Genomic DNA, 27,047 nt, shown 5'->3' on the forward strand with positions numbered 1-27,047 from the left:
CCGTCTCACCTCTTCATTCTCGATCTTCAGAGTGGCCAGTCGAGACTGCAACTGCTGGAACCTGAGAATGAGCTCCCCATTGACTGGCGGCTGTGCTGTGATATGGCACACCTGGAAGAGAGAACCCGTCTTTATGTAGTAATAAATCCTTTCCACATTCTTCTTTAATTACAGAGCAAACCTCAGCGAACTGAAAGGCAGACAGCCACAGCAGAAGAGCTACCTAACAGACATGATATCAGCATAGTGGCATCCGGGCAATTAAACTCCAAACACATGTTGAGCTACTTAAAGTCCAGGGGAAGGAATAATGCTTGATTTGCAAAATTTAGTGCCCTATAAAACGTGATGCTGCAGCCTGTTCACAATAATAAAAAGAACAACTGCATTGTAACACCTACTAGTAAAACCTCATTTCATTATGTTTGAGATTGGTTCTCATGATCAGGCCTAAAAAAATCCAACCGGGCTCCGAGCCCATAGGCATCGAGCCCGATCCAACCCGACTAATCAACTCTAATAAGACAAACCCGACATATCGTAAACTGATACCAGTTTAAAATCCTCCCAGATCTCTGACTTTGCACGCTGCTGGTTATTAGTTATTGTCCCGTTTTTAGCTTTTGCTTAACATGGTCCAGCTCCTTTGCGTTGTGTTGCTGAAGGTTGAGTCAAGTGCAAATCGTCTGGAATATGCGATTGATGGGAGCGGAAAAAAATCTGCTCCATGTGCGCATTAGTTGTGCAGCGTACTGGGCTTGTTGCAGTCTAACTTCTGCACCTTTCTTTCCTTAACAGGGAATAAATAAATTAACTCAACTTTATATTGTACATTCTTGTTTAGTTTTCTCTAAGCTGTGTATTGTAGGCTTATTTAAAAAGCTAATTGACTATTCACCCTTTAATTTTGTCCCAATCCGCCTTGAATTTCAGATTGGATCTAAACTCTCCATCAGCTACAACAAAAATTAACTGCTACAAAACTGCCACCTCTCATCAATACGTTAGTTAAACATACTTCGTCCCCCATGTGAGACTGGAACTCAAATTTAGTTGGTGGGCAGAAGGCTGTCGGATACATCTCCATAAACCTCTGTCGGTCACTCCGTGGGTCCAGACTGTCCACTGCATTTTCAATGATATCTAAACCCTCGTGGCGTGACGTTTCCAGGTTGTACTCTGCCGAGAGGTAGGTCCGCAGGGCCCGGTTCAGACTTGCATGATATCCCAAATCGCAGCACTAGATGGAATAAAACAGAAGAGAAATATTAGACGAGCAATTTCCAGCAAAAGCAAGAAAATTTAAAAGAACATATAAGAAATAAAACATAATTTCTCAGAAATTGCGACGTATGAAAAGAAAAAAGTCTCTTCATAAAATGAGTAATTTGTTTGTATATTTTGTAATGGCTTGTAAATGTAGGATTTTCCATACACAGCTGACTTGCAACTTTAAAATTCAAATAGAGAGCATCAGTAAACAAACAGCATCATGAAGACCACAGAGAACAGCAGATAAGAGAGCTTTAAAATGGGATTAGGTCAGAAAACTGTATCTCAATTTAAAACTTCTTCGTTTTCAATCCATCATCTGCAACTGAAGACTTAAAAAAAATCCATAGTTCAGGTTGGAGAATCCGTCAACAGGAAATTATTAGCTGTGCACGTCACAAGTCTTGCCTTAGTAGAAGAGCAACAACAACAACACATGCAAAAGACTCTGTGTGCCGGAAACCTAACTGAAAGCATCAAGCTGCGGGAAGCTTTTCTGTAGCAGGACAAGGACATTTGTCAGAGTTGAAAGGAGGCCAGATGGAACTAAATGCTCAATACTGGAAGGAAAACTAGATAAAAGATGTACCTTCCAGCAGAACAATAATATTTAAGCTACAATGGAGTGGCTTGGATCAAAGAACCTGTTGTGTGTTGGAATGGCCAAAAATGCAAGTTTAATTGAGAACCTGTAGCAAAGTTTGAAAAAAAAAAAACAAAAAAAAATCTCAAGAGAAATAGCCTGAAATACTTGATATTTGCAGCTCAAGGGACTGACTTGCCCCAAAAACAGGTCCAGTGTTTTTCACAGGCCTTTTAACAGACATTCACCGTTAATTTCTTTTCCCTTTTTTTCTTTGAACAGATGATAATCCTATGGGAATGCTTAGTTTAGCACAAGGTACACGATAAATGAAAAATTCCAGTTTGAACTTTAAAAAGAGAGACATTTTCATATTTTTTGAACCAAGAGTGTTACCTGTCATGAACAGTATGTTCAGGGTGCTGATTCCTAACACAATGAACCTCATCTTGTTCTGTGACACATGACTCAAACACTCATATTCACACATTTCAGTGCCTGTTCTGAAATCACTAAGAAACACAGTTTCTTAAAAAAAAACATGGACTCTTTCAATCTTTTCCATATTTTCCAGAGTTTCCTGTTGGACTGAGGGATGGAGTGAGAGATGGATAGGTGGACAGAATAATGGATGGAAAGGATGGATGGACAGATGGATGACAATGACACGTTGAATTAAGTCCGTAAACAAAACATTAATCATATCTAGACATGGAAAACATTTGCATCAAATTCTACATTTTTCCAGGGTTTTCAGCCAAGATGCAGGGGTGTTTCTGCTCCACCTGCTTGAAAGCAGACGTTGTTTTTGACCATGAAAAGTCTCTCCGTTAATTTAGAAATATGTGCAACCCTGGACACACAGCTCCTGCAGAGTGCATCCTACATAATATCACTCAACCACACACAGATACACACACACCCCGGTGAGATGTGAAGGCCTGTGAGCAAAGCAGGGAGAGGGGTAATTTCAGCACACAGCATGCTGCCTGAGAAGAAGCTGCATGTCTCTCCATCCCTTTAGTCTTGTTCGGAATATAAAAACCTAAAGTCTCGCTAAAAGCCCGACCTTCCTCTGCTTCGGTAGAAAAAAACAAAACAAAAACAGGGAAATTAGTGCAGCAGTTATGCGTCTCTAAGCTAAAACGGGAGGAATGCAGGTGAGTCGGATCGTAAATAAGTCATGGAGACGGCAAAAGGATCCAGCTAGAAAGTCTGCTTATACAGCAATGAAAAGAGATATGATCGATTACTAAAAGTGCAAGGATTCAGAAACTGATACAATTTAGATTTATTGTAAATAAATTTAAACCTTTATTTTAACAAAAAAAAAAATAAAATAAAATATGATGCGAAACTACCTCCTTTCATTAGAAAAAGACAATCTTCAAACGTGACTGATCTGGGCGAGAGGCCATGAGAACGACAATTTCAAATTTTGCTCAAAAACCCAGTAAACTTCCACGAAAACTTTATTTCTACCACGGGAGAGTCGTGTGGATTCATACTCACATCAATTAAGTCCGACAAGTCGTGGATGTAGTACTTGAAAACGGACGCATTTGTCGCTTCCAGCGTCAGCAGGTACTCGTTCCGCGCTTTGATCGACTTCAGCTTGTTTTCCGAGTACTTGGCTTGACGCTGACAAGAGAATTAGAGCCAGCAATGAGAAACAACACAGCGAAGGTGACGGGATGAAGTTAATGAGCGGAGAACAGCCTTTTTTGACAAGCGATAATAGTTTTACGTCTCTGCAGGGAAGGTGAATCACAGAGCTGAAGCTGGATTACAGGCAGAAAGAAAGTTTTCAATAAACATTAGAAAAACAATGAGCCACCTCATTATTGTGGTATAAATAATGAGAAGAAACAAAACCAGACAAAAAAAAAAAAAAAAAAAATCAAGAAAGGAAAGAGTTTCTGCTCTTTGATTCAGCCGGATGCCTCAGTCGTCTTCATCCCACACCAGACGGACCATGAGACTCTGAGTCACAGTTTCCCGACTGACCAGTGGGCTTTGACTCATCATCATTCATATCTCAACACTTTAAAATGCATTCCTGGAAAGGTTCTGCTAAAACGGTCCGTTCCTGCAGCCTTTAATCATTTCCAGAGATATTTAACAAATTACAGGCCTGTTGAATGGGCAAAGCCTCTGCTTGTTTGGCTGTGAAAATGCTCTCCTTGTGTTTTTCTTTAAATGGGTCAAGGAGATCTGAGAGGTGCGTACTCTCGCCAGAACCAAACACATTTTCTGTCATTGTTAGAAGTGTTAAAATTATCACACAACATTATGTTTTCTTTCAACTACTTACAGTAAGTGGCAGAAACATTCATACGCCTACAACTTTTCAAAGCCACTGTTTCATAACCTAATTGTAGCTTGGGATTTTATAATAAAATTTTCTAATAAAATCCCAAGCTGTGATTTTAAAGCCACAAATTCATGTGATGCTTCATAACTTAATAGTTTTACCACAAAAAATGTAAAATTAGACAAAACCATGTCGTGGTAAAAAAAAACTCAGCATATTGCCCTGGACACAACATTCCCACCATTGAACATGGTGGCGGCAGCATCATGATATGGGAATGCTTCTGTTCATCAGAACAGAGTTTGTGGGAATAAGGATGGAGCTAAACAAAGTTAACTTCTAGAAGAAATCTTGGTGAAGGCTGCAAAATTTACAGTTTACATCAAAGCATGTTTTCTCGACCCAATTTATTACGTTGTCGTCTAAAAAATAAAATCCAATTGATGTTTGTGGTTTTAGCCTGACAAAATGTGAACGCTTCAAAGATGGTTCACATTTTCTTTAAGGAAACTGCAAAGATGCCAACAGAGAAAGTGAACTGTAAACTTATTTAGTGTTATTTAAATATGATAATTCAATGCACTATTTTAAATTAATTTCAACACAATTCACCTTCTCTTTTATTTTCTCAATCTTCTTCTCCATCCGTATGCTGAACACAGGGTCCCCCCTCCCAATCTGCTTTTCTTCCTGCTTCTCAGCATCCTTCAGCTTGCTCTCGGCGTTGATGCTTTCCGAGTGGTACATGTGGTAGGTCTTCATCACCTGCAGAGGCACACAGCAATGAATCAGACTAAGATTCAAAGGAAAACGATCCTATGGCATATTTATTCCAGCATCATTTTAAATAAAAAAAAATAAAAAAAACAGAAATCCTAAATTGATGCAAAGAGTTTAAATGACTAAACTCTGAGTATCCGGTCAGTTTCTGTGTCCGAAGGTCACAGTGTTTAGCTGTGACTGGCCTTTAATAACCCTCTACTAAACGCTCTGTAACCCAAACTGCTTATTCATTACATATCAGATAATTTTATCTCACCTCCTTCTCACTTTGACCCAATAGCAGGATGAATTATCTCAGGGTTGACTGTACATTTATAGCTTTCAACCAACACAAATAAACTAAATGTCCGGAAGTTTTAAATGAAATCTGAATGAGTGTAATGCAAGTCCTGCAAATGTATCCGCATTATGCGACCTTGGAGCGAGTATTTTTATTGTGTCGGCTTTTATGCTGGCTCCGTCTGTAAAATATGCTTCTTGAATGATAATTCCAACTCTGTGAGCTCATCTCCTCTTGCTGCCGGTTCATCAGAGCTTCTGTATTTTGGAAACACTCAGAGACACCACTTCCTGCTGCCTGAGTCATCACCCAAAGTGGAAGGAGTTTGTGTGCTAGTCATACTATATCCATGATCAATTAGGAACTGACTCACTTGTAAGTTGATGGTAGACTGTGAAACATAAAAAAAAAAAAAAAAAAAAAAAAAAAGAAATTCAGCAGAGCTAAAAGAAGATAAAAGTGCTGAGAAGGAAAAACAGTTATGGAGGATGATGAAGAACGTAAAGATAGAGCCGACTCAGACCGGGCCTTACAATACTGGGCTCGCAAAAATGAGACAACAGGATTTTAGCTATATTTTTTGGCAAACGGAGAATCTCTGGAGGTTCTTCCCATGTAAATACAAGTCTGATTAAAAAGTATGTATAGACAAATCTAGTCAGTGGACAATAATTCAGTCTACATTTGACTTATTCAAATAGAAAAAAAAACATTACAGGATAACCTTTCAAACTGAAGCAGTTTCTTAACACAAAGTAAGTTGTCGTGAATGTTTTTCACCTCTCCATTACATTTTAGAACCGACGACTTTGCTTTGGATTGCGTAGTTTTAATACACATGCTTTCAACTCAAAACAGACATAGCAAATTAGATTAGAAACTTTAAAGATTGTTCTATTGTTCATGTTTTATGCTTGCCCCCACACTAATCCATCCATCCTCCCATAAACCACCAGAAGTAAGGATTAAAGTGAAGTACACCCTGGACATGTTGCTAGCTCATCACCCGGCCAACAAAAATGTAGAAAACATTTAGTTTTGCAAAAAAAACCTTCCTAGGAGCAATTATGAAGCTTTATTTAACCTAACATGCATGATTCTGGACTGCTGCAGTCCAGAATCATGCAGTGCAGAACCCACACAATCCCATTAAAAATGTTAAAACAAAACTGATTTCTTTGAGCAAATAAAATGTCCTGTAGTCTTTCTAGTTAGGTGTCATTATTGATAATAAATATATTTTCATTCTATGTCCGTATGCAGCAGTATACTGCAGCAGTGGTTTCACCTGGAATGAACTTTCTCCAGCAAATTATAACTTCACAACCTGTTTCTGAAACAAGCTTGTCTGCTCAAAACCTCAACTTCAGTCCGGAGACCCTCCCTTCTCAGAACATAAACGTTTTACACCCAAACTGAGTTATTTTTGGACGTATGGAACAACACAGATAACCCTGATTTGTCTGGAGTTCCTCTCTTATGGTTGGGGTTTTGGTCTAACTGGATTCAGTTTGGAGATGGGTGACTGACCTCAGGCCCTGCACTCTTCACTTACTGGTCTGGAGTCTGCCACGGCTGTGTTTACTCTGCAGCTGTTTTTGGAGGGACATATTTAGAGCAGACCAGACCTGTTATTTCATTCTCAGAGGCCAACACGGGGACTGTGACTGTCTGATGCAATAGCTACAGTGTGCGTGTGTGTATACCCTCAGGGGACTAAATCAGGTCAAATCAGCTGCATGGACAGTGGTGAGACTGACACTCTTTGAGTTGAAGGCAACACTTTGTTTGGAGCAGCAGAGTTACGGTCCGGGAGAGCAACCACGCTGGTTCTCTCAAGCGGGTAACTGGAGACTAAAAGCAAACTTAAAAGCTTTTCATTCAATCATTGGGGATGGCACAACAGCTGCGTTGACTTGTATTTAATTAGTGTACATCCATCGTTACCATGACGATCAATAGAGAGGCTATTGATTGCGAGCTCAGAAGAGAATGATTAACCGACGCGACAATACATCTCAAATTAGCAGTTTGATGTACCAAAATACTTTGTTTTGACACTGTCTGGGTATTAGCGAGGGAGCAAAATATGAAATAAAAAAATGTAGATGCACTTCCTTTAGTTCAATACAACCTTGGAACAAAAAGTTACATGCAATGCTCCAAAGGACGAGTGACACATCAAACGAATATAGCTGCCTGACATAGAAAGTTAGTTGTGCAAATAGCAAAAGATTCATGATTAACCAGCTGCCCACAGCTGCTTATAAACAACTGTGGGCAGGAATGATTTATTTAAGGTCTCTTCCACATCTTAACCAGGAATGCTAATAATTATAAAAGATTCCATAGATAAATCTAAAATAATTGTCAAACACGTAGCTCAAATACATTCAAAGCCTGAACGGTCGTCAGACTATCGTAACACTGAGGAGTGACAACGATGTGGCTGTCCTGATTAGTGCAAAGCTAAACTTGCTGATTAAGACGGACATGGACTGTTTTTTTTTTTTTTTAAATGTCATTTCTAGTGACGTCTAAAGTGAAAGTTAAGACCTATTTCTGCACACATCTATCAAGTGGCATTTTTAAACTAACCGTTTCAAGGCTTGTCTGTAATTTTATAACTAATCTGCAAACCACAGAAAAGTTTTTATCAGACTCCTCTGAATCTTATGACAACAGTGGTGTTTTGTAGAATCAGGAGACTCTCTCAAAGCTCGACAACACCCCAGGGCCTCCAAACACCCCAGATCCCAATCTGACTGAACATCCGGGGTAAATTCTTCAAAAAAAAAAAAAAATCCTGTCCCACGGAAACCCCACCCCACAATCCACAGGTCTTATCTACTGCGTGTGTGCATATGGGTCTGTGGTGCAAAGCATCACATCTCACAGACCCATGGCAGAGACCTCATCACGTCTACAGCCTGATGGATGCTCCTAACTATAAATGTCTGTTGTTCTTTTACAGCTACTGAATAAAGCCAACAGTGCCAAAAAGAAGAAACAATACAAAAGGAAGTCTGTACAGCGAAATGCTGTTTTGCTCCAAGCATCCCCTCTGTGGGTTTTCATGAGTTTTCTTCCAATGAGATGGAGGCAAGTAGCTGATGAGGGCCATTAAAAACAAAACATGGGGTCTAATGATTCAAGCAAGCACAACCTGGATACTTTTGGAGGATTTAATAGCTAGTTTACTGCTTAATGGTTTCATTCTACAAAAGAAGTACAGATTCTACAGTAAATGGTGCGGTGGAGTGTGTGTGGTGCTGAAAACAAAATATCAATTTAAATCTGTCAGATATCAAATTACAGATGAATTCAGATGTGAAACTGAAACACATGATGGGGAGCTGTTTTGATTAGAGTCAGTTCAACACCAGTAAGCAGCCTCAACCACAGTCAAGATGAATATAATTAGATGGATTAGTGGAAACAAAGCAAGTCATTAATACTTACTGTGTATAGCTCATTTAGCACTTTCATTAAGTCTTCCTGAAGCTGGAAAGCAATTTCCTTGCTCTGCAAAAGAAAAGAAAAACAAGAGAGACAAAATAGTTACACAATGTAAATTTTTTCACACTGCATCAAATTAATACCGAGATATTTTTTTTCCATTGGTGTCCAATTTTATCACAACAAACTCCCTCTTTTAATATACAAATCATCCAGATTATAAAACAAATGTTCATATGACACAAAGATAATTGTACTTAATAAGAAAAAGCAGTTGATATATAATTAATTAGTCAGGATTAAGATCATGTTTTAAGTGTCCAGTTCCACTAACCACACCCTGGCCTGATTTCTGGCAGACCTGCAGAATTAAAAAGACGTTTTAAAAGAACCTGTCTGACAACACGAAGTAGGCTATTTTATTACTAGATTGACTTATTTCAGATTTTGAGTAATTTTTGCCAAGTTGACTTAAACATGAGATATTATTGTTACAGGTTAATCTAATTGTTAAGGACCGAAGCCTATATTGATATCCAATATTATTACTGCTGTTATGGCAGTGTTCACCAACATTTTACTTTTCCTTTATTTTTTTTATTTAACTACTCAATTAATCATCTGAATAATCAATAGATTACTCAATTACTAAAATAATTGTTTACCCTATTAATAAGTTGCTTCTGGAGAAACGGTCAGTGTTTTCTGCTACTGCTGAGGAGAAGTTTCATGCATTCATCTGCTTGATTTGTGATGCAACAAAGGGATCTCTCTAAATATTAAACTGAATGATAATTAAATGCAATAAATGCATCATGAACACAGCGTGGCTTATAGACAAGAGCGCTCAATAGTTTGGACATTACAACCTTACTAACAGCACCGTAAATTGCACAAATGACAACAGCTTTATTTTTTAAAAAGTATACTGGCTCAACTCAGAACAAGACACAACATAACAGTGATTCTCCCCCCCCCACCACCCCCTGGGATTTTCAGTGTGAAAATGGTATCAGTGACTTGCTCACTTTTCCACCCAACAGCAGCTTGAGTTTCACTCCCCACATGCTCAACACATTATTTGGCTGCCACGACTAAGACTTCTTCCCAATATGTTAACTCAATCAGCCGTGCCACAGGCTTGACTCAGTAACACAATCACACACATGCCCACTTTAATGCATCTAGCAGTTGTGGGATACGGTTTTAGCAGTGCTGGACTTGGAGGGACCTTTTTCTATTAATCCAATTGTGGCACTTTCATATTTCCTTGGCACTGACTAAGACAGTGTATCACATGTTTATGAGGTTATGAGTCATGACAATGAATCTTTGATTGCTCCACTGCAGTTGATACCGCAGGCTGGATGTTACCTGGATGATGTTACAGCCTTGGCCGGCACGTCAGCTCTCTTTCTAACGCTGTTATCCTCAGACAAATCTCATTCTGGGAGCCGCTTGGCGCAAAAGGCTCTGTGAGGGTTTTCTGGGGGTAACACGAATCCTACTGGAGAATAATTGTACTTCTGATCAAAACATGGAATGCACTGGCTAAAAACTCATGGATTCTCACTGGCTTCAGTGTCCACACACTTTTTTCAAGCCAAAATAAACTTTGTTTGTATTAGGATATTGTGTCATAGACCAAGACAAAGTAGTGTGTAACTGTGAGGGCAAATAAGTTTGTTTTTTGTTGTTGTTTTTTTACAAATACAACCCTTAAAAGTATTGCAAATGTTTGTATTCACTGCAATACTCCCAGAGTATGATTTCACAAGCTCTACTCGAGACATTTGCCAAATAGCTCATGCTAAATCAAGGACGGCAAACAAACCTCTAAACTTATTATGACCTTCTTTCATAAAATTGCTTCCTTCTTGCCACTCCTCCATAAAGCCAGATTAGTGGAGGGCTCAACTCCAGTCAACAGATGATGACACCTGACCTGTGGATCTCTGCAGTTCTCCCAGAGTGTGTCTGCTGCTTTAGGCTCTCTTTGGCCTGACCGTCAGCTTAAGTCAGCGGTGTCAAACTCAGCTACATTTTGGGCCACAACAAAAATCTGAATGTTCTTAAAGGGCCGGTTGTGACAGAATGTGTTGATAAATCCTATTAAACTGTTAAATTAAGAAACAACTGTTTATTTGTGTTTCTTAAAATTAAATATTGAACATCTTTTCACACTAATCAGTCTCTCCAGAATTTTGTGATTGGTTTTCGTGTTTTTTTTTTGTTTGTTTGTTTGTTTTGTTTTTCCCAATCAAAATCACAGATTTTGTGGATTTGTGAAAAACTGGGGGGGACTTACTAATGTAATTTAGAGTCTAGAGGGCCACATAAAAAGTTATGTGTTTGAATAAGTTATTGCATACTCTTCATTTTTATATTCAGAAATTGAATGTGCTGCGTTCTTTGGTCTTTATGATGTCCTTTAACAAACCTAGGAGATATTTATAACTCAACTGTACTTATACCAAGACAGAATGATATGCCTTCTCCATTTACTCTATTTACTAAGTACAAAAAGTCTAAAAGTAGTTGTTGGCACTTGATTTTATTGAGGGAAATTTAGAGAAAAGGGAATGAATGGACATATGTACCACAGTTTTCAGATCTAAAGTCACATTTTTACACATTTTTAACAAATCAGCATTTTTCTTCATCTGAAATGTAGCAATAATATGGCTCTTAAAATATTAATTAAACTAGGGATATTCAAAATCAAATAAAGGCTCCTGCAGAATTTTCAATTATGACTCCGATTTATAATTCACTCCAATTTTACAGCTCCAGGGTCTCCTCAGCACCAAAAGTAATGCGCAGACAAGGATGAAAAGACAGAAGAAACACGCAATCTCCTTCTCATTGCATGTCCCTTACTGCTAAAGCTGCACAAGCATGTGGACAGGCGACAAAGAGGATTAGAGTCTCGTGTGTGAACTCAGAGAGTCTTGCTTGGGGATTGGGATAATCTGCAACACTTACCTAATCACCACTTGTGAGTAACGACACTCGATCTATTGCAGTTACTTAATCAGGGGGAAAACAGAGAGAACCAAATCTCGTTCATGGTCACTCAACACAAGGCATTTAACATGTAGGCTGTAGGTTTAGTATTGACCTCATCTAAACAAATCAACTTCTTCCACATGTTTGCTGTGTCTCCTACATACAATGATGTGTAGCAAATTCCAAATGGCAGGAGTCACTTCAATTCTTCCATCAACTTGTGTGACTCCTGCAAGGAAATTTATTCAACTCTATGGTTTGCATTGAGACAAAACCTGAAAAAGTTCGCCAGGTGTGAATACTTTTACAACAATGCATTGTTGCTACCCCATTCGTTGTGTTCGTCAAAGTCAAGTACATTTGCTCATAAAGACGTTTTTTTTTTTTTCATGTAGCGCAATAAGACGTGAAACGACTCTTGTGGGAAAAGTCTTAACGGTAAGTTGAGAAGACAAAACCTTTGACTATCTGTCAGATCAAACACACATCAGCTCTTCCCCATTTGGAAAGCTGGGATGCGATCCAGGGCTCAATGAAAAGCTTTCCCAGGGATCTCACGAGCTGTGAGACGGCGTCTGCGTGAGTGAGAGCAGTAAAGACAGACGTGGCAGTAAAGAAACAATGCGTCCAAGACATTACTAACCTTTTTTGCTCGAAGAACCAACACTTAGAACGCTTTGAACCCTTAAATGGTCTCCTCTTTTATATTGCAGCTAAATGTAACACACAAACTATTTACCTCAAATTACAAGCAGTGACAGTTGCTTACCAAATGTTCGGTTGCATAACCAGTATTGATTTAATTTCCTCAACTTTACTCCCTTTCATTTGAAAAGAATCTCAGTTAGCGGTGAGGGGGGGAGGGGGTTTCCAAATCACTCTAATTCATCACAAGGATCCTACGAATAGATTTCCTCTTTTGAGTTCATTCCATCTGTGCACCAACCACATCAGAAAGATAAAACAAACCAAGAGAGGAGAAAACAGGGAAGCCTTTAGGGAGTGGTGGGTTTCATAAAGCCGCCGACATAAATCACAGTTTAACAGGCAGCAGTCGCTTAGGGCCTCTGTGTGTGGTGCTGTCCTGCCACTGTAGAGTAGACTTTTACTACATTTGACATAATACTTTGATCAAATCTTGATTGAGAAATATATGGAATCGCAATCATAGTTGAATCTGTGTATGCAGGTACACGGAAAAGACTGCTTAGATGCAAGATTTGCTAAATTGCTATATTTCAGATATCATGAATTCACCTTCTCCATGTCAGTAGTAAATATGACCTATTGAATGGACTTTAATTGTTCTTAATTTCCACACAATCTATCTTTTTATTGGCTGAGACGCTACAGCTCATGGGGGACGGTCAGCCTTGTGTAACGGTAAAGACAGGAAAGAGTAAGAATGATGTGAATCGATCATAATCAATATAATCGCCACAGTTTCAGACAATAGATTCTCTCTGCTATTTTTAACAGTTTGCCTACTGAAAAGTTTAAAGCTGTGTCGGACTTCAGAAACACCACCTTGTAGTTTCTTTCTCCCACAGAATGGGACTTTCATGAATAAAACAGAGCAGAATAAAAACAAAGAGCCAGTTGTATGAATAATGGAAAGTGAATGTGATAAAACCCATTCAAGCATAAAAACAAAACGACAAGATATACATCTATATCTATATATAGATATATATCCGTATATATAGATATACATCTTAAAATCGCACCCCCATCTTAAAACACTTTTACGATGGGGGTGCGATCAAGGAAATGTTCATGTCAAGCCAAATGGTCAAGTGGAGGATGTTGATGGAGGCCCCAGGTCCCGTCTTTCTTTGTTTACTTGCTCTCTGTGAATGGACTGCTCAGCATGACCCCTGCACATACAAGAAACTAAAAAGCCCTGGTCTTTGATGTGCTAGAAGGATGACAGCCGTACATCTGTCTCTTCAACTCTGCGAGGGAGCTCACGTAATACGGGGAAGTTCTCTGTTGTTTGTGCCTCATTCTTGGAGCTCCGCTGAGATCAAACGCTCGGGGAAGCTTTAATTAGAGGACGAGATGTGACCTCCCACAAGGCAGCTGTTTGTCTGCACAATGTCACCTGGATCCACAAAGAAGCTGCAGAACTTTAAAGGGACAAACATTCCATGATGCGGTTTGACACTCCAGATTCCACAGCGTCACAGTGGAAGGTGCTGCAGCTGCAGTGAATCAGGTCACTGAGGATCTAAAGTGTGCTCAGAGTTGCACCGTAATGCAATTTTAAAAAGTTCATCATTAGGACTAAATACAACCACAAGGCTTAAACTGAAGCACACTGAGGGTTCTTGGTTACTATTTGGGCTAAACCAGTGTCAAAAACCCAAAGTTGAAAGCAAAAACTAAAAAAAAAAACATTTCAATTTCTAAATAAAGAAGGGGAAATTTGAAGGTTTCTGATAAATTAAAGAAAGAAAGAAAGAAAAAAAGAAAAAAAAGAAAGAAAGGAGAAGCAGAATATTCTCTGCAAGCTAAATGTACACAAAGGCGCTCCACTTAGGAAAGGCAACTTTGTAATTTAGCTCTGTGGTAAGTTCATGCGACTCCTGGAGCAAGGAGCTCATAATCTCTTAGGGAGTTGTCATCTTTGTGGTGAAAAAAAAGGCAGCGGCTTGGTTTTGACCAGAAAACCATGAAAGAGTGAACGTACACTGATTTGAAGCTGCGGTGCCCAAAGTTCAACGCCATTACTCTAATTCAGAAAACAAACCGCAGCGGCTCAATGGAGCATCGTGCCATCAGAGGCAAAGATGAATATAACTTTCTGCATATCATACAACTAAATAGGCCAGCTTCCAAGTGAATGGGTTAATTTATAACTAGAGACCGTTTATACATAACAGTAACCTGACCGCTGTGGAAAAAAATCTGGATTGCGTTTAGTTGCGTTGAACCGTTTTTAAAATTCAAAAAGAAAAAGTCACATCTGACCCCTCAGGTTTAGGTTAAACGTAAGCATGGACATATTCTAAAGGCTATTTTTTTTCAGTCACATGCTACTTGAAAATGACATTAAATAATGAAACCAATTTTGTGTTGGATACAATACACATGGCAGAAAAGAAATTAGCTGTTATTTACACTGTGCAAAAATGAATAAGGTTCAGGTTTCTCATGACAGTCTCTGCAAATTTGTTGGAGTGAGACAATCTGTCTTAATTTTAGCTGTCAACTAAAGGGACATATCTGTCTTGCTTTAGGCTTAGGAAACATTTAGCTGAGACACAGAGGAAATTATTAGATTAATTATGAGCAAATTCTAGAGCGTGAGGGGGGAAAGGTCACCTCCTAAAACCAGGTAGTGACCTTAATTCTACATGATAAAATCCATTTCATGTCACAGTCTCTGACCTAAACAACTCAATTTTGAACAAATATAGATAAATGGCAGGTAGGCAAAAGAAATATAAGTCAGGTCATTAGCTGATTAGCTGGCCTTTTTTGGTCAGCTAATCAGGAGTAGCCAAGTAATCTGTCCATCCTCACCTTTTTCAGTAGCCGCGTGGAGTCCTCGCTGATTTGCATGAACCTCATGATAACATTATTGAGGTAGATGTCACTCAGTGTCGCATGGTCTTTACTCTCCCTCCTGACCTGGTTCAGCAGCAGGTACCAACAGTTGACTGGTGACAGCAGATTCTGGTCTTTTCTAAAGAAACCAGAAGAAACAATCAGATGCCAGGAAGAGAAAATCCAATAAGGCTGTTTATGTTCCATCTGTTAATGAGGAAAATAAGAGCAAGAAGAGTGGATCTTGATGAGACTTGGCAGGGTAAATTGTCTATTGGAGGGTGCAATGGAGTCCATAGATCATGACTGACCTAACTCCGTCAATAGAGGAACTCAAAATGGTTTTACCCATTCATGCTTATGGTCACTGCATTTGGACATTTCCCTGTTTGCTTGCTTCGGCACCAGTCTTCAAAATGAACTTAAAACAGAATACAAGGACAGTCTTTTTAATAAGCAGAAACATATATTAAGATCCTTTAGTATGCATTGCATGCAGCTTATTGCTCTGACCTAAACAGTAAAGTTGTAAGTCTCTTCTGAGTTATATTTCTGAAATGGATCTCCAGATATTACTCTGAGCCAAGATAACTCCTTACCATCCCACGAGTGTCCCACAGACCTAAAACATTCACATAGATTACATTTAGACATTTATTATTTTTCTGCTAAAGTCAGTAGTCTATAGTATCTTGGTTAAATTGAAATATGTCCTCTGAATCCACAGAAAGTATTATCCGGGTTGAAAATACCGGATCACAAAAAGATTCCCAAGACGATTTCAGAAAGCCAAGGCATTGTCCAGACTGTGGTTTATATTTGTGCGTTTATCAAGTCTCAGTAATATATTATAATGTTGGTTGTCAACAATAAAAAGCTGCTATATTGTTGTCCAAAGGAGCAACCTCAAGTCTAAGACCATGAGCAACACCATGAATAGGTAATTTGTTGGTTTTTAATGTATGACTCTTCACACATTGTGGCACAGGTTAAGCTAATACTTGCTTTTATCTCAGTTTTAGAGCACCTAACGCCAGACTAGAACAGTTCGTGCAGATCATTTTTCTACGAATGAAGAGTCTACTATTTTAAAAGAGTAGAAAACCACAGATTTAATTAACCCATGCCAAAAAGTTTAATTATGAACAAATCTGGTCAGCTCGAGAAAAAGAAGAGTTGCACTAGAGAATAAAAAGAACAAAACAAACTACAGCAGCCAGGGAGCCATTTCCTGCGTCGTGTGCTGGCTGCTTCCAGGCTAACAGTAGGACATTGTCCAGACCGCCGCAAGTGGGGCCCTGTATAAGCACCGGCCTGCAGACAGACTTCCTTTGGGTTAATCTGTAACATTCCTCCAGCGTGCAAAAATCCAGTACAATATGAGTAATTGTGACTGTCCACATACATGTGCAATTTGGGGGGAGGTTTAAAGGTCTCAGGTCAAGTCATGGAGGAACCATATGGAGACTCGCCTCTGCTCCCCCGTCGCAAAGTCAGTTTGCGCTGACAAGTTGCACTTGTCAGCACAACAGGTGAAAATGTGTCCTCCGCAACTGATCCAGCCCTGAACTGGCCTTCAATGATGGCAACACATCAGTTGGAATGGCAAAAACTAATCAAATGAGTCCCTGATGTCAGCATTCCAACCAGCTGAAGCGTTCTCCAACGCGATACAAAAACAGGAAGAAACTGAACTCGATAAAGGCAGAGCCACACATACGAGAACCATCTGAAACCATTCCGTTTCCAGACAAAGATAAGGTCTGTGGACAAAAAAACATGAGCAAAACCTGTCGTGCATTACTGTCGGGCTCACTAGGCATCAAGAAAAGCAAAAACTCTGTTCCTGCACTGTGACAATCTGAAAACTCTACATGAATATGCAGCTCCCTTTACTCTGATACCCCTGAATAGACTCGAGTAGAACCTTGGAAAGTCACTTAATTGGTGAATAGACTCAAAGCTGTTTGTGATTTAATCTCGGCTTCTCAAAGGTTTGCTAGAAAACATAGTGAAGAAGTTGAATCAGGGAGACCACATTTCAGAAAGAGCATAAGTTTTTAACTTTCCACGTCAAGGCGTTAAATTACAAAGTCAAATTTCTCTTAAGTCATATTTGATATATATATATATATAGCATTTTTATATAACTAAAGTTAACAGTGTTAATTGTCTGTGCTATAAAATGGCACTATGTGCCTGGAAAACACATAACACTGCCCCTGCAAGCAGAGAGATGGAAGTCATTCAGAGCTGATAAGAATAGTGATGAACAACACTGGAAGAAATCTAACACTGGTCACAAAAGAACTGAGGTGGGCAGACGTCTGGTGTCCAGCAGAACAGCGACCCTAAACACAACTGGAACCAAAATGGAAAGGTTTGAGTGAAGTCCAAACCTATATCCAATCAAGAATCTGGCAAGTCGTATAAACTGCTGTGTACAGGTGATCTCGAATCAAGCTCTGAATGAGCTTGAGCTTTTTGCAGAGAACAAGGGGCACAATTTGAGACTCTATGCAAAACTGGTAGACATACACCAAAAATACTTGCACCTATAATTGTACAAAATCCTTTATTTCAACAAAAAAAATTAATAAAATCATTTTTGAAAGTTAACACAACGTACTGACCAGTACACCGCCTCATAGTGGTCTTGCAGCGTGAAACATGAAAAAGCAACATGTGAGAATGCAGACATTTGTATGTGCAGAAAAAAAAGAACAAAAAAGCACAAAATGTTCAGACATGACGAATCCTGCAGCTCCACGTGAACAAATGAAACGATTCCACTAAGCGAACTCAGCTGGATAGAGTGTTTCAAATCAGCCTGTACATCAGATGATGGATACAAAACATCTGAATGAACTCTGTTATTTGAACAAAATCTACAGACTATGCATACTAGTATGCATAGTCTGTAGATTTTGTTCAAATAACAGATAATATAACTGTAGCATTGAAACACTCGCATAGCAGTAAAAGGCAAAAGGAGCCTTATTCTCCATCATGAAGTCCAGAAATAACCCTGAACACTTGGGAAAATTACTTTCATTGCAAATAAAGAGTTTAAACAATTATACATTAGGAAATCGGACTCCCTTTTTTTTTTTTTAGTGCAAGCAGTTCTGTTAGTACTTAGACAAAAAATTTAAACTTGCGACAAAAAGAGGTCAGACTAAGGAGATTCATTCACAGCCTGCTACAACAGAACACATAGCAGTCTGTGCTATGCGAGAGCTGCTAACTAACCCCACATAATGGCAGGAAAATCTCTCACTGTCATCATTTCCCTCTCAGCCAGGGCAGGAACTGGGTCAGACAGATTCCCAAATGATAGTCAGGCTCCCAGTGAGCTCAAAGACCAGTATGAAAGGGGAAACTGCTGTCCAGAAGAGGCAGGGGAAAAAAACAAAAACAAAAAAAAGAGTCAGATAAAACAGAGGTCTCATTAGCAACTTCTTCCCTCTTAAAATGTAAATGTGTTTGTTTCATTCATTTGTGCTGTGCAAATCCATGGGTAAGTGAGTCAATGTCAATGTACTTGCTGTACTCTCATACCGTCAATGGTGCTGACAAGGAGAGATAATTAGCAGTTTGGTATGCAGTTTTCCTGAAACACGAGCTTTCCGTCAACAATGAAGGAAAAATAGAAAGTCTTGAAATGCCTGACTGCTAAAAATCTTTCATTAATAAACTAAGCAACCTCTGAATCAACAAAACTAACACATGAGACTGTCTTTGGGGGAGTTTGCTCACAACAAACACTCTGAAATGTAACGATAAAAAAAACAGAAACCATGTATCTACCAAGTAGAAGCACAGCAGTTTTTTTTTTTTAATGCATCATCCATGCATCTGTAGGGCTGAACAAACAACATTGATTTGGGTTCTGATCTAATTAGGACAGGGCAATACTTTTCTGTCCCCTGTCACACAAACCCAGCAGCACACAGCACAAAATGATGTGAGGCATTACAGATGACACAGCGTGTTTCCTCCCGTTTCTTTAGGGACAAAGTGACTCAACCAAAGGTGCAAATAGGGTAATAATAGCATTCTCAGAACATCCAACTAGAGATTTAGTCAGAATAACAGTTTACTTTGTTTGACATAACATCTTGATGTTTGCATTTGCATATTAAATAAAAGACGCAGAGTAAAGAATCAACGCGCGTCTACATTCGCTCTCAAACTCAAACATGAACAATCTGTTCATGGAGAAAATAAGCACAACCTTTTAGCCGAGTCGCAGCAGGACTCAAAGGAAAACTAGCAGTGACGTTGCTGCAGTGCAAACACACTTGATAAGTTAGCTGATGTGGATCATGTGTGTTAACACAATGCCAGGAAGGAAGGACATCCTCAATATAACTGCACTGTATGCAAACATTTTTTTTTATCATTATCACAAATACAAATGGACACAATATCAGTATCACAAAAAGCTTCTTGGTCTGCAATGAATATCTGGTAACAATGTAACTGCTACGCATTCTAGCTCGCTGTGCCAGTAAAACATTCAGCAATGCTTGTTGTTTTTATGCAGTCGAAAAGTTTGATGTGCCATTAGAATCAATGAAAAATGACAACTAGGGGTTTTCTTTGCCAAAAAATAGCAGCTGTGTCTTTTTCAGTGTTGTTGAGGCAGATATGAGCTATAATTTTTCTATGTCGCTGAAAATATAACACTCACTGTCTTGGGTCTATGTGAGGATCTAAGCTGAAGCAGAAATACGTTACAACTATTTAAATATATATTTTTAAAGTGACTCGTATCTTTCCTAACATAATCTCAAATGACACATTTTTTAATCCTCTGCAGCTCTTTTCTGCCTGAATGTGATTCAGGCAAACTGAACAAAAACAACAACTCTGTTTTTTTCTTTGGAGAATACAGCACAGCTTAAAACCTCAACCTGACATTCAAGCACGGTGGTGGAGCGGTGATGACTTGGGCTTTTGCAGTCGGAGCACTTGGGACACTATAGCAGGGCTATCGACCGTTTCAGTAATCAGACACAAAAAGTGTCACATTCTTCAGATTTTTCATTTAACTACTTAAGCCTGTTGCAGTTGAGTGAAAATGTAAGGCAAAGGCTTCCAGAGTCACATGTGAGGCCTGCTATATAAGAGTTAAAGCTTGGCTTAAACTGAGCTATGTGTGTGTGTGTGTGTATATATATATATATATAATTGTTGTGATGGTCTAGTTAAAGTCCAGATCTCAACAGGATTGAGATACTGATTGAGATAATGTGTCGGTTCTGCAGGATGGCAGTAAAGAAATGAAAATGAAATGCACTGAAGCAGTGAGAAGAAGTAGTTTTGGCCAAAATGCTTAAATTGAAAGAGGGTTTACTTTCTTTTAGTCATGATGTGTGCATCTGCTTCTTTGTATTAAAATACTACAGAGCAAAATCCAACTGCACACACACATATGGAGACCTCATTTTCCACTAGGGGTGAAATTCTGGTCACCAGATGAACAGATAGATTTTTTTTTTAAATGTCAAGACCTAGAATTAAGGTAAAAGTATTTAATTTCAATAATTGGTTTATGGGTTAGCAGCAGAGTTTCTTCATGGCATTCAGTCATAATGGTTAAGGTTACGAAAGCATGCCCACAGGCTCTAAGAGATGGACATGTTTTTATGTGTTTATTCCACAAATAGCCACACAAGCACAAATGCAAGACTTTCCAACAGATTCTTGCTGTGTGCATGGGAACTCTGATGTTGCCCTGCTGTTTTATGTCTCTACTGGAAAGGACTAGCTGCATTAAAGGTTTTTCCCTCAACATCTTTGACACATAAGCAATGGTTCAGTTTAATGAAAGACTGCTGCTGTTTCACCGCATCATCTGACATCTAAGAAGCTCAAAGCTGTAGACGTTTTTTTCAAATCGAGTGTGTCAGCTTTCATTTACTGAACCTGATGTAATCCGAGCAGTTTTTTGATTACTAATAGTTATGTTTAAATATTTTTTCTCCCACATCTGCCCCCTAATTTGCCCCAACATAACGTACTTCCTCCTATCAAACTTTTAAGAATACATGGAAAGAGGGAGAGCAGTGAAAGTCCATCCGACAAATGAAATATATAATTCACAAGCAGAATGTAAATGTAAGGCATTTAAAATCCATAAGTCAAACAATATTGCATCCTAGCAGTATTTTGCAATTGCAATATTGTACACATTTGTCACAATAATCACTGCAATATTCCAAAATGCACCCGTTTTGCAAAGAAAAATCCACAAAACATTTAGCCTAGACTAGTGAAGATTGAAAAGATGTATCCCAAAAGATCTTGCTAGTCTTTTAGCTTTTTTTTTTTTTAAGTGAACAGAACCGTGTCTTTTCCATAACTTAACTTCTGCTTTACTCCCATTTTTATCCTGCTTCATGGCAGTGCAGAAGAGAAGAGTGCTCCTCCAGAACCACACTGAATTCCTCTGCAGCAGTGAGTCATTGCCATAACCCCCAAATGTCACCAAGCCTGTGATTTCTGACATTCACAACCTTCATTTCACTCCTGAGGAGGATGGAGGACTGAACTCCAACTGTGTGAAAATGTTTTTCTGAGCCCATAGCCGTGTGAGAAAGATGCTGTTTTAGCTCCTTGTAACAACATAAGTACATTTTTGTCTTCCAACAGAAAAAAACCCACCTAGATTTAGTGTCACTGGACACAAAAATAAACCCAAGCAATGATTCTTGCAGGCCATTAGGAGCACACTGTGAGATGATGTTTATATAGCTACGTCAGCAACATGGTTTATTAGGAGAGCCTATTGAGGCACAGCGTCAACCTCCACCTGTATCTCACCTTGTTACCTAGGCGCCGTTTAAACAAATACTCAAGGGAGGAGGCTCAAAGTTAGAATAGACATATTCCTAATATTGTCTAAAAATACTCAGCTTGACACAAACAATTAAACTCTCTGCAGTTTTATAGAAAAAAAAAGCAACATCTTGACAGCTCATCTTAAGATGAGTTAAGTTAAATTGAAGCAACCTCCCTTTTAAATGCAGCTTGTCTAGACTAAGGTCCAGATTTAGCTTCCTTTTTAAATTCTGTTTTCATATTTTGCTGCTTAACCATAACAAACCATGTAAAAACTGGCTTGGGGTTCTTGAGGCTACAGAAAAATGAAAACGAAAACACCCTTTTTCACACACAAGGAAATGTGCCCAATCAAAGCGACCCCTGAGAATATCATGGCCACACTGTGCGTTTGTTTATGTGAGCACAAAAAATGTGATGATTTAAAACTTGCAGGAAGATTTTTTTTTTCCTTTCCTTTCCTAAATGTCATATATTTACACTAGAAATGTGCTCAAAGCCAAAAGTGGACCTTGTGGACAAAATGACCAGACTGTACAATGAAGTAACCTCAGAGTCCCATAATAGAGCCTCCATTGCAAGTATTACACATGGGTGTACACCCAGCTGCTAAAGCAATCCAGGCTTCAGATGGAGAGTGGGGGTTATGTAGACAGCGTGGATTTTACTTTAGTTCATTGCACTGGTTTAAACAATTTGTCTGCTTTTTACATGAGAAGATCAATTTACCGTGGTAATGTAGCGAGGACTGAAGAAACTTACAAAAAAAATCCAAAAGGCACCTTGAATACAAATTAGTGGGAGGAGAAAATTTGAAGAAATGTTCAATTCCCACAGCTTTTACAATCGGGTAAAATGTATGTTCTGTTGTGTGAAATTTCATTGAAATGTAAATTTGCATAATTGCTGGTTAGCCTGACTAATTAGCCAACTACAATTTGCTTCATTAAACTTGTTTAACTCTATAAACAGCAAATTTTGGAAATATTTACTCAATGTTTATACATGGAAAAAGTCATAATTGGTATAAATAACATTATTACTATTAATTCTACTGCACAGTATTTCAAAAACTTACTGCTTAAAAAGAACATGAAAATAGAGATTAAATCAAACGTACTTAGTGGCTTTCTCTTATGTTATTAATATACAATATAAGTGAAAAAAAATTATATATATATATATATAAAATTCCAGAGTGAACACGATGCGCTTACCAAAAAAGTTTTAGTAGCCATCTTTAACAATAAGTAGGAAAAAAAGAAATTTAAAAACGGCAATGTGGTTAACAAGGAATCGTTTTTCTTTTAGCCTTTCAACAGAAGCCAATCATGAACAAAACCCATCAGGAAATTAGCATCTACTTACTTATACTGCTGGTGGTCCTTGGTGCTGCGAGTCTTCGCCATGAAGCGCTCAGCCAGTTTTTCCAGGTTTCTGGAGTACTCCATTTCAATTTCTGCTTTCTTTCTGAAGAAGTCCTGAAGGTCCTGCAGCAGCTGCACCCGCATTTCCGTCTGCTGGTCGAGGCATTTCTGCTGCTCCACCAGCTGCGTCCTAATCTCTGAAAACATGCAAAGGTGAGACGTACATGAGGAACAGGATTGTAAAAATGACTCAGGAAAGCAGAAACATACAACAGACCAAGGTGCATCTTAACTTGTCGTAAATGTTCCAAACAGTTCCAAATATCTGAATGCATAAATATAATTATGAAGCTTTGCAATTTAGCTTTGCAAAACATTACTACACAACTGTCTGCGTCAGCACTGAGGATGAGGACAAATGATCTGCATTCCCAATAATTTACATGCAGTAGTCACACATGGAAGTTTGAGTGAATGGGTCAAAACAGGCCATTATGCTTCTGAGTCTCTGTAAAACTTTTAAAGAGGCTGGCACGGTGGACAAAACTGGTCCCAGGTGTTTCATTAAAGCTACAACTCCTGCAACAAATGCAATCAGTTTCTCCTGTTTCTCATCATGGGGAGTTTAAAAAGCTACAAATGCTGTTGTTTTTGCGACTTTCACATCGATCCACAATATCCACTTTAAAAAACGGAGGGGCAGGTCACGTCTCAACCAGCTCTTTGTGCATAAAAAAATAACATCCAACTTTGTTTTTTTGTTCGTTTTTTTCCCCCCAAGGGAATAACATCAACATCTTTCCTGTTGAACAGGTAAACTGGGATCCAAACAGACACATTGTTGCCTCTGCTTGCCACATCCTGCCCAGGCCTTGTGTAATTGATTTCTTGTGATAGGGGGAAAAAAAATGTTTCCCTCAGATGTCTTTTGCAGTGAAAACAGATTAATGAGGTAATTTAGAGCCAAGTGGTTACTGATGGAAGCAGGTAATTTGTCACATATGGCCCAAAGGTTGCGGCATGTCAACAAATATTTTGTGTTTCATGCAATTATGAAGATAATTGCAAGTGTTTTTATCTGGATAGCATTACAAAAACAGCAACAGGGTAAAAAAAAAAAAACAACAAAAATAAACAAAGGTTTCAGGACACAGCTTAAAGAATATGTTTTCTTGACACATAATATACATAATCAACAATACTAAAAGTTCAAATAGGTAAAAGATGATTATACATTCAACATTTAACATAGGCTAGTCTAAGTCTTCATCATATTAGATTATCACTGAAAAAGAATCTGAGGCTTTTTAAAGTAAAAAAAAAAAAAGACAGAAAACCGTCCTGTAAGAAAACATAGCATTAGAGCAGGAGCAACTTTACCATCAAGTTACATATAATCATTACAGTCCTTATTAATCAAGAGACATTTAGGATGCAAAGCTTTCTAAAAGTAAAATCAGGGCAGAGAGGTCATCAAGTTTCATCACTTTTTGTGTATGCACCCCTGAGTATCAGAGCATTCAATACGGCTACAAAAAATTAATTTTGGATCTGGTGTAATGTAGTGGAAATTCTGGTTTAACTGTACAGGTTTAACGAGCACAGTTTAAAGAATAAATTACTAAAGAAAAAAAAAGAAAGAAAAACTTTCTCTAGTTAAAGTTAGTTGAGAGGTTCAAATGCATGTGCACTTGGACTTGTGAGCCTCCTGTAATATCCAAAGAGAAAGTGGAGAATGAAAATAAAGTTTCATGGCACAGATACAAAGAAGACTATCGGATCATTTGACACAATTACACTCATGACTGAACAGGAAAACTCATTAAATCGCTCATTTTCCAACTCAAACATTGACAGTGGGAGGCGTAGCTGGCATATCAGTAAATGAAGGCTAGAAGGAAACCACCTATCATGGGAAAATACAAGCCTGGCAATGTCAACAACACAACGTGATTCGCAAATGATGTTTTATTACCAAACTATTTAACACTGTGACAACAATAAAAAAAAAAAATAAAAAAAAAAAACTGGCCTTTAATCGACATCTGGCTGAAAATCTTGGTTTTTAAAAAGTTTTTCCATAAGCTGACCAAACACATGGAAAAGAGGAAATATTTTGTCATTTATAAATAACTGGATTTATAATTTTAAAGTGATTTACCAAATCACTTGCACAATAACGTACATTTAATATAGTTTGCTGTCCATTTCAATCATATTTTTTTTCATGCAATAGTTTTATTACTAAAACAGCTGGTATTTATGAGGCTTTATCAAAACAGCTACTAAACCTTTAATGAGCCATGCAGGAAAATTAGGCAAGACCCACACATGCAAAATTACACAAGATGTAATACATGATATAAAAAATACCTAAATTAAAAAAGCCAAAAAAGCAGATTTTGGAAAATCATCCAAATCATCAGTCTTGATGAGGATCTTTAAGCATATCATCGGTCTATCACCATAGACTGATGATAAATGGTTAAAGGAATAGTTTAGCCAAATCTTCAGAGAAGTTTGAAACAAACTGGAAATTATATTTTTAAAGTTAGCTAAAAAAAAAAACAAAAAACAATGGAAAGAACTCTTCAAAGTCATAAGAACAAGTTTTATCCGTTGTTGAGTGGCAGAGAGATGCTCTTCATTCCTTACTAAATCAAGAACAATTTAAACAGAAACCTCTGTTCGTACCGACAAGCAGTTTCTCCCCCAAAAAGTTGCAAAACTTTGTCATATTTATCCATGTCATGGTAAGCATGAACTGAAACTCTGATCTGACGGGTTTATATAAGAAAGAGAGAGAATCATTTAATCCCACAGGCAAATATCTCAAGTGAAACTTCCTTTGGAGTTTGAGTCCCGTTGATCAAAGAGAGGCGTTATACGAGCCCCTTGCTAAGAGCAATGTCAGGTGTCTGACAGGTTTCTTACAAATCAAACAGAATGAACTGGATCTGGCACACATGCCCTTTAATGCATTAAAAAAAATCAAACCACAATGTGTTTTTACCAAACCTAAAATGATCTGCCTGTCCTTGTATGTTTTACTATATTACATGCTGCATTCCTGCCATTCTGAGGCAGTATGTATGGCAAACACATGTGGAGGCCTCATACTGTAGGGGTTTATGGGAGGGCGTTCGAGTTCACTGAAGTCTATTTCTTTGCTTTGAAACAAGCAATCTTCACAATTGGATTAGTTTTTATAGTTACATTCACACATTGGGACACCAGAAGTAAGGCACATCAAACAAACAAACAAAATCATCTTACTAAAAAACAAACAAAACAAACAAAAAAAAAAAAACATGAGTCAATGAGAGCAAAATGATGTCATTTTTCTTGAAGATATTTTGTTTTCCTATTGGATACTGTCCAAGAACTCCAGCAGAGAATCTGCTTCCAACACGACCATTCACGGAAATAAAAATCCACGAAGTTGCAACTCAGATTTGCCAGACAGATCCCTTCTATTGTCACCAAAAATGCTTAGTAAGCAGGACGGGTACTGACCCATTGTGGGTGAAAGACCACACCGCTGTAAAAACAACTCATCTGATGTCAGAGAGTAACAAA

General features: G+C 38.3%; 1 protein-coding gene across 3 annotated transcripts in view; it reads right to left on the reverse strand.

The window, feature by feature from the left end:
• Positions 1-27,047, reverse strand: part of srgap1a (SLIT-ROBO Rho GTPase activating protein 1a) — an 81,678-nt gene that overhangs the window by 31,600 nt on the left and 23,031 nt on the right. For all 3 annotated transcript variants that reach the window (XM_007561326.2, XM_007561328.2, XM_016676043.1), the window contains exons 2-8: positions 23,470-23,665; positions 15,229-15,391; positions 8,695-8,757; positions 4,782-4,934; positions 3,368-3,496; positions 1,019-1,240; positions 10-111 (exon numbers count right to left, since the gene is read on the reverse strand). In XM_007561326.2, coding sequence (XP_007561388.1) covers positions 10-111; positions 1,019-1,240; positions 3,368-3,496; positions 4,782-4,934; positions 8,695-8,757; positions 15,229-15,391; positions 23,470-23,665 — 1,028 coding nt within the window. The remainder of the gene's footprint in view (positions 1-9; positions 112-1,018; positions 1,241-3,367; positions 3,497-4,781; positions 4,935-8,694; positions 8,758-15,228; positions 15,392-23,469; positions 23,666-27,047) is intronic.

This window comes from Poecilia formosa, unplaced genomic scaffold (genome assembly GCF_000485575.1).
Source record: "Poecilia formosa unplaced genomic scaffold, Poecilia_formosa-5.1.2 Scaffold125, whole genome shotgun sequence".
NCBI classification, from domain to species: Eukaryota; Metazoa; Chordata; class Actinopteri; order Cyprinodontiformes; family Poeciliidae; genus Poecilia; species Poecilia formosa.